This window comes from Oncorhynchus clarkii, chromosome 23 (genome assembly GCF_045791955.1).
Source record: "Oncorhynchus clarkii lewisi isolate Uvic-CL-2024 chromosome 23, UVic_Ocla_1.0, whole genome shotgun sequence".
NCBI lineage: Eukaryota > Metazoa > Chordata > Actinopteri > Salmoniformes > Salmonidae > Oncorhynchus > Oncorhynchus clarkii.
The window spans coordinates 13076922-13092648 of NC_092169.1; the positions used below are offsets into that span (position 1 = coordinate 13076922).

Here is a 15727-nt window from a genome sequence, read left to right on the forward strand (position 1 = left end):
ATACAATGAAACTGAATCATGTGATGATTCATGCTCTGACCCAGACTTTCTTTCCTTTACCTCCAAAGCATTGGGGATAGAAAAAGTGAATATTATAAATTTATAATAGCCTACAGTACTTTATGCATCTATTCCTTTTCTTTTTATTGACAGGATATGAATGATTTCTCGCCAGTGTTTAGCCAAGCGCTGTACAAGGGCCTGGTGGCCCCCAATGCAGAGAAGGGAACAGTCATCACCACTGTGTTCGCTGAGGACCAAGACCCTCCTGTGAGTATCACTGACTGCTCAGTGACCAAGGATTCAGATTAAGATTCATATGTATTGGTCTTAAAGAGGATAATGATTTTCACAGCTCATGGCATCATAGCTGATGACACAAATGATTGTTTATTACACAGCGTAGTGAAATACAGCACTACCAGCAAGAACCAATGTTCACTTTGTAAAAATAGCTACCTGATTGTGTTGCATCTGTTCTGTTCCCTCTGTCACAGTTATCATAATGTGATGATTGCTTCTGTTAAGTACCGTTCCAGTCTCACCCTTCTGTCTATTTCTATCTGTCTTCATTGGCTTTGACATGGCTGAGCAGTTCCACACAGCCTTCCTGGTATAACCAATGTATTTGTGAATTAAATTACACTATATGGCACCAGAATTTTGACACCCTGTTGTGCTCAGAAATTATTTCCCCTATCACAGGCGAGGCTGCACAGGGGCAGGGGAAATCAGTATAGGTTTTTGTGATTCAGCACACCATACACCACAGATTTTTACTGCTTCCTGTTCGCTCTGTCAATAGGACAACAAAGGACAATACAAAAAAGAAAATACATTCGGAATCAAATAAATGCTAAAGAAAAAGGTTATTTTGTCCCCACATAAATGAAGTTCAGCGTCATCAATTCGATGCCAAATTAAGGTTAGTTTATTGGTAGAGTAATCACCTAAATATTTATTTAATAACCCCATAGGTGAGTCAGCATTCTACCTTAAATGCTCTCTCACACCCTCTCTCTGTTCTTTTGAGACTGGAGTTGTTTTGCATTATATCGAATGCATAGCATTGTTACATGAATCTAAAAGTCCTGAGGTTCTCAAAGTGTTTAGTCCATGTTAGCTTGAATGGTTACTGTAGCATGTTTTCTGTGTAGAGCTAGTTAGCTTTGAGCTGGGCAAAAGTCGCAGGGTGGAGGATAGAAGTTGTATTGAGCCAATTGGAAGCTGGGGTGACCAAGGTACTCTGAGGGGCCAGGTGGGGAATTTAGCCAGGACACCGGGTTAATACCCCTAATCTTACAATAAGTATCATGGGCTCTTTAGTGTCTACAAATAACAATACCTTTTGCAGCAAGTCAGCAGTGGGATGCAGTGTGGTATGGCTAGCCAGAAAATGTATTAGTAATATGTAATAAAAACAGAGACATTTGGGGCTTCTGTGTGCACATCTCTTCCTCACTTTCTTGCAAGTGAGTGTCTCTCCTTTTTCTCACTATTTTCTGCCCCTTTCCCCATCTCTTTCTCTCTCTCCCTGGCAGTCTCCTGGCAAGGATTTAATATAATTGAGTGATCTGTCATTTTTTTTATAGTCTGCATCATTATATTGGACTCTTCTGTGAATTGTGTCCATCAAAACAATACAGCTTTCCCTAACAATCCTCATCTGACACTTCTCGAATCTGGCAGCTTGTTATACCCTCCCAGGGGGTCTTTTGAAAAGGACATTGGAATGAAAGGAGATTGGAATGAAAGGACCTCCAGCTGGCTGTGTTCCCACCAGGGTAGGGGGCCTATGTTCTCTCATTACTCAAAACCTTTGCACTTAATTTATCTGAATACAGTTGCTTAAAGTGATGTTGTAGTCATTACACAAACTGATTCACTGTGAGTCACTGTGACCGTGTAGGGGTCCACATTTGAGTTTTATCAACTTAACATTTTGGAAGAACTGTTCCTCAAGCGCTTCATGAAATGGGTTTCCATGGCCGAGCAGCTGCACACAAACCTAAGATCACCATGCACAATGACAAGCGTCGGAGGTGTAAAACTCGCCGCCATTGGACTCTGGAGCAGTGGAAACGCATTCTCTGGAGTGATGAATCACACTTCACAATCGGGCAGTCCGGCATACTGTAAAGTTTGGTGGAGAAGGAATAATGATCTGGGGCTGTTTTTCATGGTTCGGGCTAGGCCTCTTAGTTCCAGTGAAGGCAAAGCTTAACGCTATAGCATACAATGACATTCATGATTATTCTGTGCTTCCAACTTTGAGGCAACAGTTTGGGGAAGGCCCTTTCCTGTTTCGGCATCACAATGTCCCCGTGCACAAAGTGAGGTCCATACAGATATGGTTTGTCGAGATTGGTTTTAGAAGAACTTGAATGGCCTTCACAGAGCCCTGACATCAACCCCATCGAATACCTTTGGGCTGACTTGGAACGCAGACTGCGATGCCAGGCCTATTCGCTCAACATGAGTGCCCGACCTCACTAATGCTCTTGTGGCTGAATGGAAGCAAGTCCCAGCAATTTTCCAACTACTAGTGGAAAGCCTTCCCAGAAGAGTGGAGGCTGTTATAACAGGAAAGGGGGGACCTAACCTTTTCACACGTGCCAACAAACGGCTGTGATCATTCTGTAGTGGTCCCTGTTGCGTACAATCAAACCAGTGTGATTAGAACGCTTGATTAGAATGATTATTAATCTTTTGCGACGTGCAATCCCGTATCCGGGAGCGTAATTATAGCCTCAAGCTCATTAGCATAACGCAACGTTAACTATTCATGAAAATCGCAAATGAAATGAAATAAATATATTGGCTCACAAGCTTAGCCTTTTGTTATTAACAACACTGTCATCTCAGATTTTCTAAAAATGCTTTTCAACCATAGCTACACAAGCATTTGTGTAAGAGTATTGATAAATAGCATTGCATTAAGCCTAGCATTCAGCAGGCAACATTTTCACAAAAACAAGAAAAGCATTCAAATAAAATAATTTACCTTTGAAGAACTTCTAACTCTCAGTTAGATAGCAAATGTTCAGTTTTTCCAAAAAGATTATTTGTGTAGGAGAAATCGCTCCGTTTTGTTCATCACGTTTGGCTAAGAAAAAACCCTGAAAATTCAGTCATTACAACGCAAACTTTTTTCCAAATTAACTCCATAATATCGACAGAAACATGGCAAACGTTGTTTAGAATCAATCCTCAAGGTGTTTTTCACATATCTATTAAATGATAAATCACTCGTGGCAGTTTTGTTTCTCCTCTGTTCAAAATTGAAAAATTCACGCACCTGGAGATTACGCAATAGTTTCGACGGAGGACACCGAGCGGACACCTGGTAAATGTAGTCTCTTATGGTCAATTTTCCAATGATATGCCTACAAATACGTCACAATGCTGCAAACACCTTGGGGAAACGACAGAAAGTGTAGGCTCATTCCTTGCGCATTCACAGCCATATAAAGAGACATTGGAACACAGCGCATTCGAAATCTGTCTCACTTCCTGTATGAAATTTCATCTTGGTTTCGCCTGTAGCATTAGTTATGTGGCACTCACAGACAATATCTTTACAGTTTTGGAAACGTCAGTGTTTTCTTTCCAAAGCTGTCAATTATATGCATAGTCAAGCATCTTTTCTTGACAAAATATCTTGTTTAAAACGGGAACGTTTTTCATCCAAAAATGAAATACTGCCCCCAGAGGTTCAAGAGAACTTCCATTTTCGATTGACACAACAATCAGCATTTGAGCTGGCCACTTTTTTTTCACAGATATATTTAGCAAAAACACAGTTCTTACAAAGTTATGTCCAGAATGTGACCAGTTTATTTTTTGGATGCAATGTTCAGACATTCACAGAAGTAGATACAGCATAACACAATCATCCAAACCAGAAAATGTAGGCTACATTTGTCTTAGTGGAAAGATTGACTTAACACAAGTTGTCATATTTGTATAACTTTCGACTGATAGAAACGTACTATTTAAAATTAATCACATCACCATTGATCAAAATTATTGAGTAAAACACTTACTAGAAATCAAAAGTAACCCGAGGATGGGTAGTTTGTGCACGCCCTGAATCTTTTTTCTTCTTCTTCGCAACAACCAAAGATAAGAGCAGACAAGATTAGTTTGGTCTGTTAATAGTATGCATGTTGAAGGGGGTGTGTCGTCTACGATCATCCACTTCCCTTCATTCGCTTCTGAAAGCTTACCTGAAAGATGAGGGAACCATTCTTTCACCTCATTATAACATCTTTGATCTGACAGATGTTTACGTGACACCCACAATGCATTGTATGATGTCAACAAACATGGCGCCACACATAGCTGGCAAATAGCTTAGCTCATTATTATCAGTACAACCTTCAAAAAAGTATTTTACACACATCATAGGTGTCCGTTACAAAATACGCAATAATCGGAATGCATTATATCACCAGTACTTGAAAACATGTGAATAAAACTGTAAATACATTATGCTCCATACATACATACATACATACATACATACATACAAAGTTATTATTTGTAAGGAAAACAACAAGAAAGGCAAAGCGACCACCAGTAAGAAAATTTTAGAATTCTTGCAAGACTGCGCAAATATATGCATACTTGATCTACGCAAACATGAGTGAAGCCTCAAACAAAAAATTGTCAGCATCGCTGAAATGGGCTACTTCTATGTGAATTAATGAGGAGGCGGAACACACCTCAATTCAAACTGCTTTTCGAAAATAATTAGAAATTGACAAGTTGAAACATAGCCTATAGATAATTAGTAGGCTTGACAGTGTTGACTGTCCTGTTGCATAATACTCACATTTTGGAACAGTGAGTGCATTCTGACATGATGTGCATAAAACCACTCACGCTGAGGCGACCATAAGAGATATTTGGAACATTGTGAAATGGTTAATGCCCATGATTTTGGAATGAGATATTTGATGAGCAGCTATCCACATACTTTTGGTCATGCAGTGTATCTCTCCCTTTCTGTGCATGTGTATTGTCTGTCAGTCTGTCTGTCTGTTTGTCTGTTTTCTAGTCCCTTTTGCACTCCCACTCCCGCACTCCCACACCTTTGTGTCACCTCTTTTTTTACTGTAGAAAATATACTGTATGTATTGCTCAGTTACAAAGCTTAAGTATATGGGTGCATTATGATAAACTCTAGTTCATGGTCACTGAAGCAAACTTCTGTGAGGTGGAGGAGGGCTTAGCCTAGAGTGCAGACATACAAACACACACACACACACACACGATATCCTCTTTACTACTCCTCTTAATTTTGGCCTTTGTGCTGCATTTTTGTTGAAGAGCACATCAACTCAAATGTTATTGGTCACATACACAAGGTTAGCAGATGTTAATGCGGGTGTAGCAAAATGCTTGTGCTTCTAGTTCAGACATGGCAGTAATATCTAACAGTAATCTAACAATTCCACAACAACTACCCAATACCCACAAATCTAAGTAAAGGGATGGACTAAGAAAATATAAATATATGGATGAGTGATGACCGAGCGGCATAGGCAAGATGTAATAGATGGTATAAAATACAGTATATACATATGAGATGAGTAATGCAAGATATGTAAACATTATTAAAGTGGCATTGTTTAAAGTGACTAGTGATACATTTATTACATCCAATTTTTAATTATTAAAGTGGCTAGAGATTTGAGTCAGGATGTTGGCAGCAGCCACTCAATGTTAGTGATGGTTGTTTAACAGTCTGATTGCCTTGAGATAGAAGCTGTTTTTCAGTCTCTCGGTCCCAGCTTTGATGCACCTGCACTGACCTCGCCTTCTGGATGACAGAGGGGTGAACAAGCCGTGGCTCGGGTGGTTGTTGTCCTTGATGATCTTTTTGGCCTTCCTGTGACATCGGGTGGTGTAGGTGTCTTGGAGGGCAGGTAGTTTTCCCCCAGTGATGCGTTGTGCAGACCTCACTACCCTCTGGAGAGCCTTGCGGTTGTGGGCGGAGCAGTTGCCGTACAGGCGGTGATACAGCCCGATATCAAGCATGAATAAAATCTGATACATTTGTGTCAAAATCTGAATATTCAAATGCTTGTAAATTAAAGTGTTTACAGTTTATGCTTATAATACCAGTGCAATTTGCACAGGCAAACAAAACACCATAACAATAATTATCCATTGTCCATTATCACTAGCTTTGACTTAATAGCATTCCTTTATTGGGTAACTCAAACCGCCTGGTAGAGCGTATTTTTCAAGAGTTCCTAAAATTAAATAAATTAACAACATTAGTAATTTAATCTTCTTTAATTATATTTTAGAGATCAACAACATTTTACAAATTTGTAATTTCCCACTTTATACACAATTAGTACAAAAAATGTGTGGTAAACGAGGCTTGGTTTTGCTCATATTCACTTCCTGGTTTTCAACCATCTTTTAATGCATGTTTAAAAAATATGGGATGATCATTTTATTAAATGGCATTGATTGAAATGATAAAATATACCAAACAAAATTTATTTGTTTAATTATATTTACAATTGGTTGTCAAAATTAGCTCAACTGCTGGAGCTGCCTGATAAAGGGTTACAACCGAGTGTGTTTACCCCAGCAGAAGGAATAAACAATTTATGGTCTGTGAGCAAAAAGTCAGACAAGGGGAGCTGCTGTAAACCTGAAAGCACTAGTAAAGAGAGTAAGATTTTACCGTCAAGGCAAGCCCCATAGAATACTGATGTGTTGGAAACAATATGAGACCTGCCAAATAAAGTTTATAGTATGAGGGAAATGGGAAAGGACATACGTTTATTAAAAAAAATATTATATTATGTAGGCACACCGTCTCTGACCCTGAGGGCCTTTCAGCTCACACTGCAGTAGCCACATGGCCTCGGGTTCTACTCCTTAGTGATAATTCAAGGTCAGAGCATGTCCTTACATGTTAGGGAACAATATATGGCTGGTGGTGTAATCTGAAATGGTGTGCTTTTATGGGTTGTGCATGGGCAAGATACTTAGCCTATGTCCTATGTTCACCTGAAATGTTTAAGCAGAAAGTGTCTGCTGTATAAATAAATAATTCAGACAGAATGCTTACACTTTTGTTACAATATTTGGTAGGTGCAGTGTGCAGTTGCTTAACAAAAATGCCTTTGGTTTATTGCCTTATTATGTTCAGTTTGGATCTACAGTAACATAAACCCCTGATTCTACACACAGAGCCTGGATGCTACACTCATGCCCCTCAGCGTATCAGCAAGCTCTCTCTAATCGTTTCTCACTATCTTTGGCAGATGTATCTGTGTGAGTAAACCACCCAAGGGATCTGACCCCGTATTTGCTCAATTCTGCTCAGTTTGACTCTACAGCACAGAAAACCCGATAGGCTGTCTCAAGGCCAGCCTGCTCAGTTCTGCTGAAGGGCATTGAAGTATAACCTATGGTAGAGAACAGCAAGAAAAAAAGGTGGATTAAAAAATATAGCACTCTGAAGTGGTACATTAAAAAACATAGTTATGAGATAATCAGCCATTTGGAAGCATGATTCATCTTAATCAAAGGGTCATATTAAAGTCCCAGCTTTCATAAATGACTTTAAGTGTATTTGATTTGTGGATGGAGGGATGGGGGACATGGGTGGGGCGTTATATAACTCCAATAGATGTGTAAAGATAAGACTATGTTGTGTAGTCACAGTGTATCAGAGGTAGTTGGTCGAAGTTCACTTGCATGGAGAGTAACTGCCTGAGACCTCAAGACCAATGTTAGCACAAAGAGCTAACGGATATAAAATAGCTTAGCAGGCAAACACGACCATGAGTCATGTTCAAGACCTACAGTGCCTTCAGAATGTAGCTACACCCCCTTGACAAAAATATAGTGTGAATTAAAAAGGGATTCAATTGAGATTTTTTTTTTGTCACTGGCCTACACACAATTACCAATAATGTCAATGGGAATTATGTTTTTCGAAATTTTTCAAATTAATTACAAAATTAAGCTGAAATGTCTTGAGTCAATAACTATTCTACCCCTTTGTTATGGCAAGCCTAAATGAATTCAAGAGTAAAAAACATCTTAAGTCACATAACAAGTTGCATTGACTTATTATGTGTGAAATAATAGTGTTTAACATGATTTTTGAATGACTACCTCATCTCTGTACCCCACACATACAATTATCTGTAAGGTCCCTCAGTTGAGCAGTGAATTTCGAACACAGATTCAGCCACAAAGACCAGGGAGATGTTCCATGGCCTCACAAAGAAGGACACATATTGGTAGATGGGTAAGGAACAAAAAAACAGACATTGAACATATCCCTTTATACATGCTGAAGTTATTAATTCGACGTTGTATGGTGTAACAGTACACCCAGTTATTACAAAGATACAGGAGTCCTTCCTAACTCAGTTGCCGGAGAGGAAGGAAACCTCTCAGGGATTTCTCCATGAGGCCAATGGTGACTTAAAACAGTTACAGAGTTTAACTTCTTATGGGCAGGTGGGACTTTAACCTCCCACCTGGCCAACATCTGGTGAAATTGTAGAGCGCAAAATTCAAACTAGAGAATTATAAATATTTAACTTTCATAAAATCACAAGTGTAATAAGTCAAAATAAAGCTTAACTTCTTGTTAATCCAGCCGCTGTGTCAGATTTCAAAAAGGCTTTATGCCGAAAGCACACCATGCGATTAGCTAAGGACAGCGCAAAACAATGAAAAACATATTTCAACCAGGAGGGTGCGCAATAAAAGTCAGAAATAGCGATATAATAAATGCCTTAACTTTGATGATCTTCTTCTGTTGGCACTCCAAAAAGTCCCAGATACATCACAAATGGTCATTTTGTTCGATAATGTCCTTTATATCCATAAAAACTCAGTTTAGCTGACGCGCTTCAGTCAATAATCCAGCCAGTTTCCCTCCATCAAAATGCATACAAAATGAATCCCAAACATTACTAATAACCTTTTCCAAACAAGTCAAACAACGTTTATAATAAAACCTCAGGTACCCTAATACGTAAATAAACAATACAATTTAAGATGGAAAATCGTTATTGTCTTTACCGGAGAAAAATACAAAAGAACGCGCTCTCTTCCACACGCTTGAAAACACTGCAGCCAAAATGGGAGCCACCTAGAAAAACAAAAATTTCTGGCTCATTTTTCCAAAAACCAGCATGAAACTCTTTCTAAAGACTGTTGAGTCCTAGTGGAAGCCCTAGGAACTGCAATCTGGGAGGATTTCACATTATAATAAAAGTGACAGCCATTGAAAACAGTGGTAGGCTGAACATTTTTTTTTTTTTTGGGGGGGGCATATCAGTTCTGTTATACTCACAGACATAATAGTAACAGTTTTAGAAACGTTAGCGTGTTTTCAATCCAAATCGACCAATTGTATGCATATCCCGGGCTTCTGGGCCTAAGTAACAGGTAGTTTACTTTGGGCCCGCTATTCATCCGGATGTGAAAATACTGCCCACTACCCAAGGCAGGTTAATGACTGTGATAGGAGAAAACTGAGGATGGATCAACAACATTGTAGTTACTCCACAATACTAACCTAATTGACAGAATGAAAAGAAGGAAGCCTCCTGTTTGCAATAAGGCACTAAAGTAATACTGCAAAAAATGTAGCAAAGCAATTAACTTTTGTCCTGAATACAAAGTGTTATCCCTTGGGCAATTCCAATACAACACATTATTGAGTACCATTCTCCATATTGTCAAGCATAGTGGTAGCTTCATCATGTTATCGGTATGCTTTTAATCATTAAGGACTGTGGAGTTTTTCAGGATAAAAAGAAACGGATTGGAGATAGGCACAGGCAATATCCTGGAGGAAAACATGGTTCAGTCTGCAATCCATTAGTCACTGGGAGAGAAATTCACCTTTCAGCAGGACAATAACGTAAAAGACAAGGCCAAATCTACCCTGGAGTTGCTTACCAAGATGAAAGTGAATGTTCCTGAGTGGCCAAGTCACAGTCTTGACTTAAATCTGCTTGAAAAATCTTTGGCAAGACATGAAAATGGTTGTCTAGCAATGATGAACAACCAATTTGACAGAACTTTAAGAATTTTGAAATGAATCATGGGCAAATATTGTACAATCTAGGTGTGCAAAGCTCTTAGAGACTGACCCAGAAATACCCACAGATGTAATTTTCTCAAAAGGAGATTCTAACATGTATTGACTCAGGTGAGATATGAGATATTTCTGTATTTAATTTTAAATAAATGTGCAAAAAAAACCTGTTTTCACTTTTTCATTATGGAGTATTGTGTGTAGATTTGTAGATTTGTATTTATTTTGTCCATAATGATTTCAAGTTGTAATACAACTAAATGTGGAATAAGTCAAGGAGTATGAATAGTTTATGAAAGTGCTGTAGGTGCACGACCCGGTTAGGTGAATTGGGAATACGTTTGCTTTCCAAGCTGCTGTTGAAATGGTTACCTCTTTGTGCCTACTCTGGCCTACTCCTGCGTGTAATAACAAATAATATGTTATTTATTATGTCCCCTATGGAAATATACAATATAAAAGGTTAAAATAGAGGAGTTCACTCATCTAACATGTCTGTCTTGGTCCTGTGTTTCTGGCCCAGGGCACTCCGGCCAGTCTAGTGCGTTACAGAGTGGAAGATGACCAATCACCTTACAGCGGTAGCATCTTTGATGTCGAGGAGGAGTCTGGGAGGATAATCACCAAGGTCAACCTCAACGAACAACCCAGTGTCACCTTCAAGGTAGGTGGTGATGATGATGCGTCGACAGACACGGTTGCCCTGTTTCTAGCTCCTAACCAACATATGATTTAGTTTATTTTGATGTTATTTCTTACATTATTTGCTCACACGTTTCTAGTACTATTAGCTACAGCCAAAAATAACTTTGGGATATTAAATTGAAGGTCACTCACCAGAAATTCGACTCCCCATATCTAGATCCTTTGTTTGGACTCCCCAAGCTAGCTCCAGGTGATTTTACAAAACGTCACCGCCGGAGAAGAGGGAGCAGGAGTGGGATCTTAGTTAGACTCAGGAGGCATGCATTCCACCTACCGCATCAAAGAATATTACTCACTAATGTTCAGTCCTTGGGCAATAAAATTGATAAACTCAGGACGAGGATCTCCTTCCAGAGATAAGGGACTGTAACATACTCTGTTTTACGTAATTCTGTCTCTCTCCGGATATATTGTTCCTGTCCATACAACCAGTGGGTTCTCCATTCATTGTGCAGAGAGGAACAAAGGCCTCTCCAGGAAACAAAGAGATGGAGGGGATGTCTCATGATTAATAAAACACTAATGTGTACTAATGTACAGGAAGTCCTTTTGTTAGAATATCTCACCATCAAAAGCCAATCGCATTACCTCCCGAGATCATTTTCTTTGGTTATAGTCCCTTGCTCGTGTTTCTTGGCCCAAGAAAGTCTATTCTTATTATTAGTGTACTTTCGTAGTGGTTTCTTTGCAACAATTCAGCCATGAAGACCTGATTCACGCGGTCTCCACTGAACAGTTGATGTTGAGATGTGTCTGTTACTTGAACTCTGTGAAGCATTTATTTGGGATGCTATTTCGGAGGCTGTTAAAACTTCTCTGGGATATGTGGGATGCTAGTGTCCCACGTAACCAACAGCCAGTGAAATTGCAGGGCGCCAAATTCAAAACAACAGAAAGCTCATAATTCAAATTCCTCAAACATACAAGTATTATACACCATTTTAAAGATAAACGTCTCGTTAATCCAGCCACAGTGTATGATTTCAAAAAGGCTTTACGGCAAAAGCACACCTTGTGATTGTTAGGTCAGCGCCAAGTCACAGAAAAACATACAGCTATTTTCCAAAGAAGGAGAGGTGTCACAAAACTCAGAAATAGCGTTAAAATGAATCACTAACCTTTGATGATCTTCACCGGATGGCAATCGCAGGACTCCATGTTAGACAATAAACGTGTGTTTTGTTCGATAAAGTTAATCTTTATGTCCAAAAACCTCATTTGAAATTAGTGTTTATGTTCAGAAATGCATTGTCTCAAACAAACATCTGTTGAAAGTGGAGAGAGCCACATAAAAATTACAGAAATACTCATCATAAACATTGATAAAAGATACAAGTGTTATGCATGGAATTATAGATAAACTTATCCTTAACCTGTAGTGACACTCCATCCCGTGAACGGGACCGTTGTCATCATCTGACACTAATTAGCATAACACCACGGACATAAATCTTCCTAGAAAATATTCCTAGCAGCAGGCAAACTTGTCACGGAAATCAGAAAAGCAATCAAATTAAATCGTTTACCTTTGAACTTCGGATGTTTTCACTCATGAGACTCCCAGGTAGACAGCCAAAGTTAATTTTTTCCCAAAATATTATTTTTGTAGGTGAAATAGCTCCGTTTGTTCTTCACGTTTGGCTGAGAAATTGCCCGGAAATTGCAATCACCACAACGCCGAAAAATATTCAAAATTAGCTCCATAATATCGACAGAAACATGGCAAACGTTGTTTAGAATCCATCCTCAAGGATGTAATATATCCGTCGGGACAATTCCTTTTTCTCTAGGACCGATTGGAGTAATGGCACCTCTGCACTTTACGCAAGAATCTCTCTCGGAGCAACCATGTGACCACTTACGCAATGTGCCCCCATACGGCTATTCTTCAACAGAAATGCATAAAACTACGTCACAATGCTGTAGACATCTTGGGGAATACGTAGAAAGCGTAAGCTCATTGATGGTACATTCACAGCCATATAGGGAGTCATTGGAACGCAGCGCTTTCAAAACCTGGGGCACTTCCGGATTGGATTTTTCTCAGGCTTTCGCCTGCAACATCAGCTCTGTTATACTCACAGACAATATCTTTACAATTTTGGAAACATTAGAGTGTTTTCTATCCAAAGCTGTCAATTATATGCATATTCTAGCATCTTTTCCTGACAAAATATCCTGTTTAAAACGGGAACGTTTTTTTTCCAAAAATGAAAATACTGCCCCCTAACACCAAGAGGTTTTAATGCAACCGCTGTGTCAGATTTCAAAAAGGCTTTACGGCGAAAGCACACCTTGCGATTATGTTAGGTCAGTGCCAAGTCACAGAAAAACATACAGCCATTTTCCAAAGAAAGAGAGGTCACAAAACTCAGAAATAGCGTTATAAATATTCACTTACCTTTGATGATCTTCATCGGAATGCACTCCCAGGAAACCCAGTTCCACAATAAATGTTTGTTTTGTTCGATAAAGTCCATCATTTATGTGCAAATACCTCCTTTTTGTTTGCACGTTTAGCCCAGTAATCCAAATGCACAGTGCGCGAGCAATTAGTTCAGATGAAAAGTCAAAAAAGTTATATTACAGTTCGTAGAAACATGTCAAACGATGTGTAGAATAAATCTTTAGGATATTTTTAACATAAATCTTCAATAATGTTTCAACCGAACAATTCCTTTGTCTTTAGAAATTAAAAGGGAACGCAGCTAACTCTCACGGCCGCGCGCCTGACATGACATTCTGCTAGACCTCTGACTCAAACAGCTCTTATTCCTTCCCCCTTCACAGTAGAAGCCTGAAACAAGGTTCTAAAGATTGTTGACATCCAGTGGAAGCCTTAGAAAGTGCAATATGACCCCATAGACACTGTATATTGGTTAGGCAAAGACTTGAAAACCTACAAACCTCAGATTTCCCACTTCCTGGTTGGATTTGTTTCTCAGTTTTTTGCCTGTCATATGAGTTCTGTTATATTCACAGACATCATTCAAACAGTATTAAAAACTTCAGAGTGTTTTCTATCCACATCTACTACTTCTATGCATATTCTAGCTTTTGGGCCTGAGTAGCAGGCAGTTTACTCTGGGCACTCATGAACTTATCCTTTGCAGCAAAGGTAACTCTGGGTCTTCCTTTCCTGTGGCAGTTTCATTATAGCACTTGATGGTTTTTGCGACTGCACTTGAAGAAGCTTTCAAAGTTCTTGACATTTTCCGGATTGACTGACCTTCATGTCTTAAAGTAATGATGGACTGTCGTTTCTCTTTGCTTATTTGAACTGTTCTTGCCATAATATGAACTCGGCCTTTTACCAAATAGGGCTATCTTCTGTATACCAACCCTGCCTTGTCACAACACAACTGATTGGCTATAACAGATTTTTTTTGTTATTAATATTTTTCATAATTTCATGATTAGAATAGAATAGACTAAAATATAATAGAATAAAACGTGATTGTCCATACAGGATGGACAGTTTTCTTTGGCATCACCTTACAATAAAGGGATCACATTCACATACATTCTCACATGATACACATTAAGATCAGTCAGTCCATCATATTGTATACATTAAAAACAGAGGACATTGATACATTCACTCATAACTGACCACTGTCCCAACTGCACTGGATAGATAAGTACATACTGATACAATTTACGTTGCATTAGTAGTCCAACAGCACAAAGAACGAATGAATGTTTGAACACGTTCTTCTTGGCCATGGGCATTCTGAAGTGGATGGAAACCTCTCTCAGTAGTCGTTTCAGCAGTGTGTGTATTTGCATTGTATTGAATTCTGAACTAAAATCAATAAATAAAATCTGTGCATAGGATTTTGCATGTTGGAGGTGACTAGCCACCATTTTCACCAAGGTCAGGGTAGCTTCCTCAGTCCCCCTCTGTACCTTGTAGGCAAACTGTAACGGGTCCAGTTTATCTTCTATGGACGGGTAAGGTGCTTACTGACAACCCTCTCCATGCATTTGGCCAGAAGGGGCATTAGGGCCACAGGTTGAAAGTCATTTGGTGATTCGCCCCCTAGCAATGCCTTCATCATCTTTTTATTCTTCAGGCTATTATACAGACTCCACTTGTGACTAAACCACGATTTACCTGCATATTAAGTTCCTGAAATGATACAATTCATACACACACTCCCACAGAAGGTCATCTGATTGTATGTGGAGGTAACCTTAGCTCAGCGTAACCTTGGCAGTAAGCGGGTACTCAGGTACTGAGTGATATTAGGTTCTAATAAGTCTCTCTCTCTCTCTCTTGCAAGAATGTTGGATCGATAGATTCATACACACTCTCTGGATGGGTTGAAGTTGGTTCCCAGACCTTTTTGTCCCCTTTCCAACCTCTCCTGTTATTAGTTTTCATGCCCTACATACGTGCAGAATAGATGGCGAATAAGTAATGCATGTGCTTATGTGTGTTCTCAGTTGGTGGTGATAGCCTTTGACGATGGAGAGCTAGTGAAGGAGAACCGGACCCTGGTGGAGATCACTGTTCTCCAGCCCTCCAGGATCCCCATCTTCACTGAGGAGGAGTACAGGTAACACAAACAAACACATACACACGCATGCATGCACACATGCATGCACACCCACTAACACTAAAACATTTTAGTGATCCCCCTCTTGGTGGCGGAAATAAAAAAGTTTTTAAAGTGAATTTCCTCCAATTCTACGCATTTTGCTATGGGACGTAGAAAAAATGTTGCAGTTAAAAAAACATATTTCATGCAATTCTACACATTGTGGCATGGGGCGGACAGAACATTTTGCAGTTTGGAAGCGCAACAGAAGCCAATAAACAAATTATCTGATAGAAAACCTCCTATGTGGGGTCGATATTAGTCAGAAACATTATATTGTCAAATTTCACAATAAAGTGTAAATAGAATGATTTTGTCA

The 15727-nt window shown here is 39.3% G+C and overlaps 1 protein-coding gene across 1 annotated transcript in view; it reads left to right on the plus strand.

Annotated features, from left to right (window-relative positions):
• The window catches only part of LOC139381349 (protocadherin-15-like), a 216073-nt gene that overhangs the window by 143491 nt on the left and 56855 nt on the right, over window positions 1-15727 (plus strand). The window contains exons 21-23 of the mRNA XM_071124806.1: window positions 154-270; window positions 10623-10763; window positions 15254-15366. Coding sequence (XP_070980907.1) covers window positions 154-270; window positions 10623-10763; window positions 15254-15366 — 371 coding nt within the window. The remainder of the gene's footprint in view (window positions 1-153; window positions 271-10622; window positions 10764-15253; window positions 15367-15727) is intronic.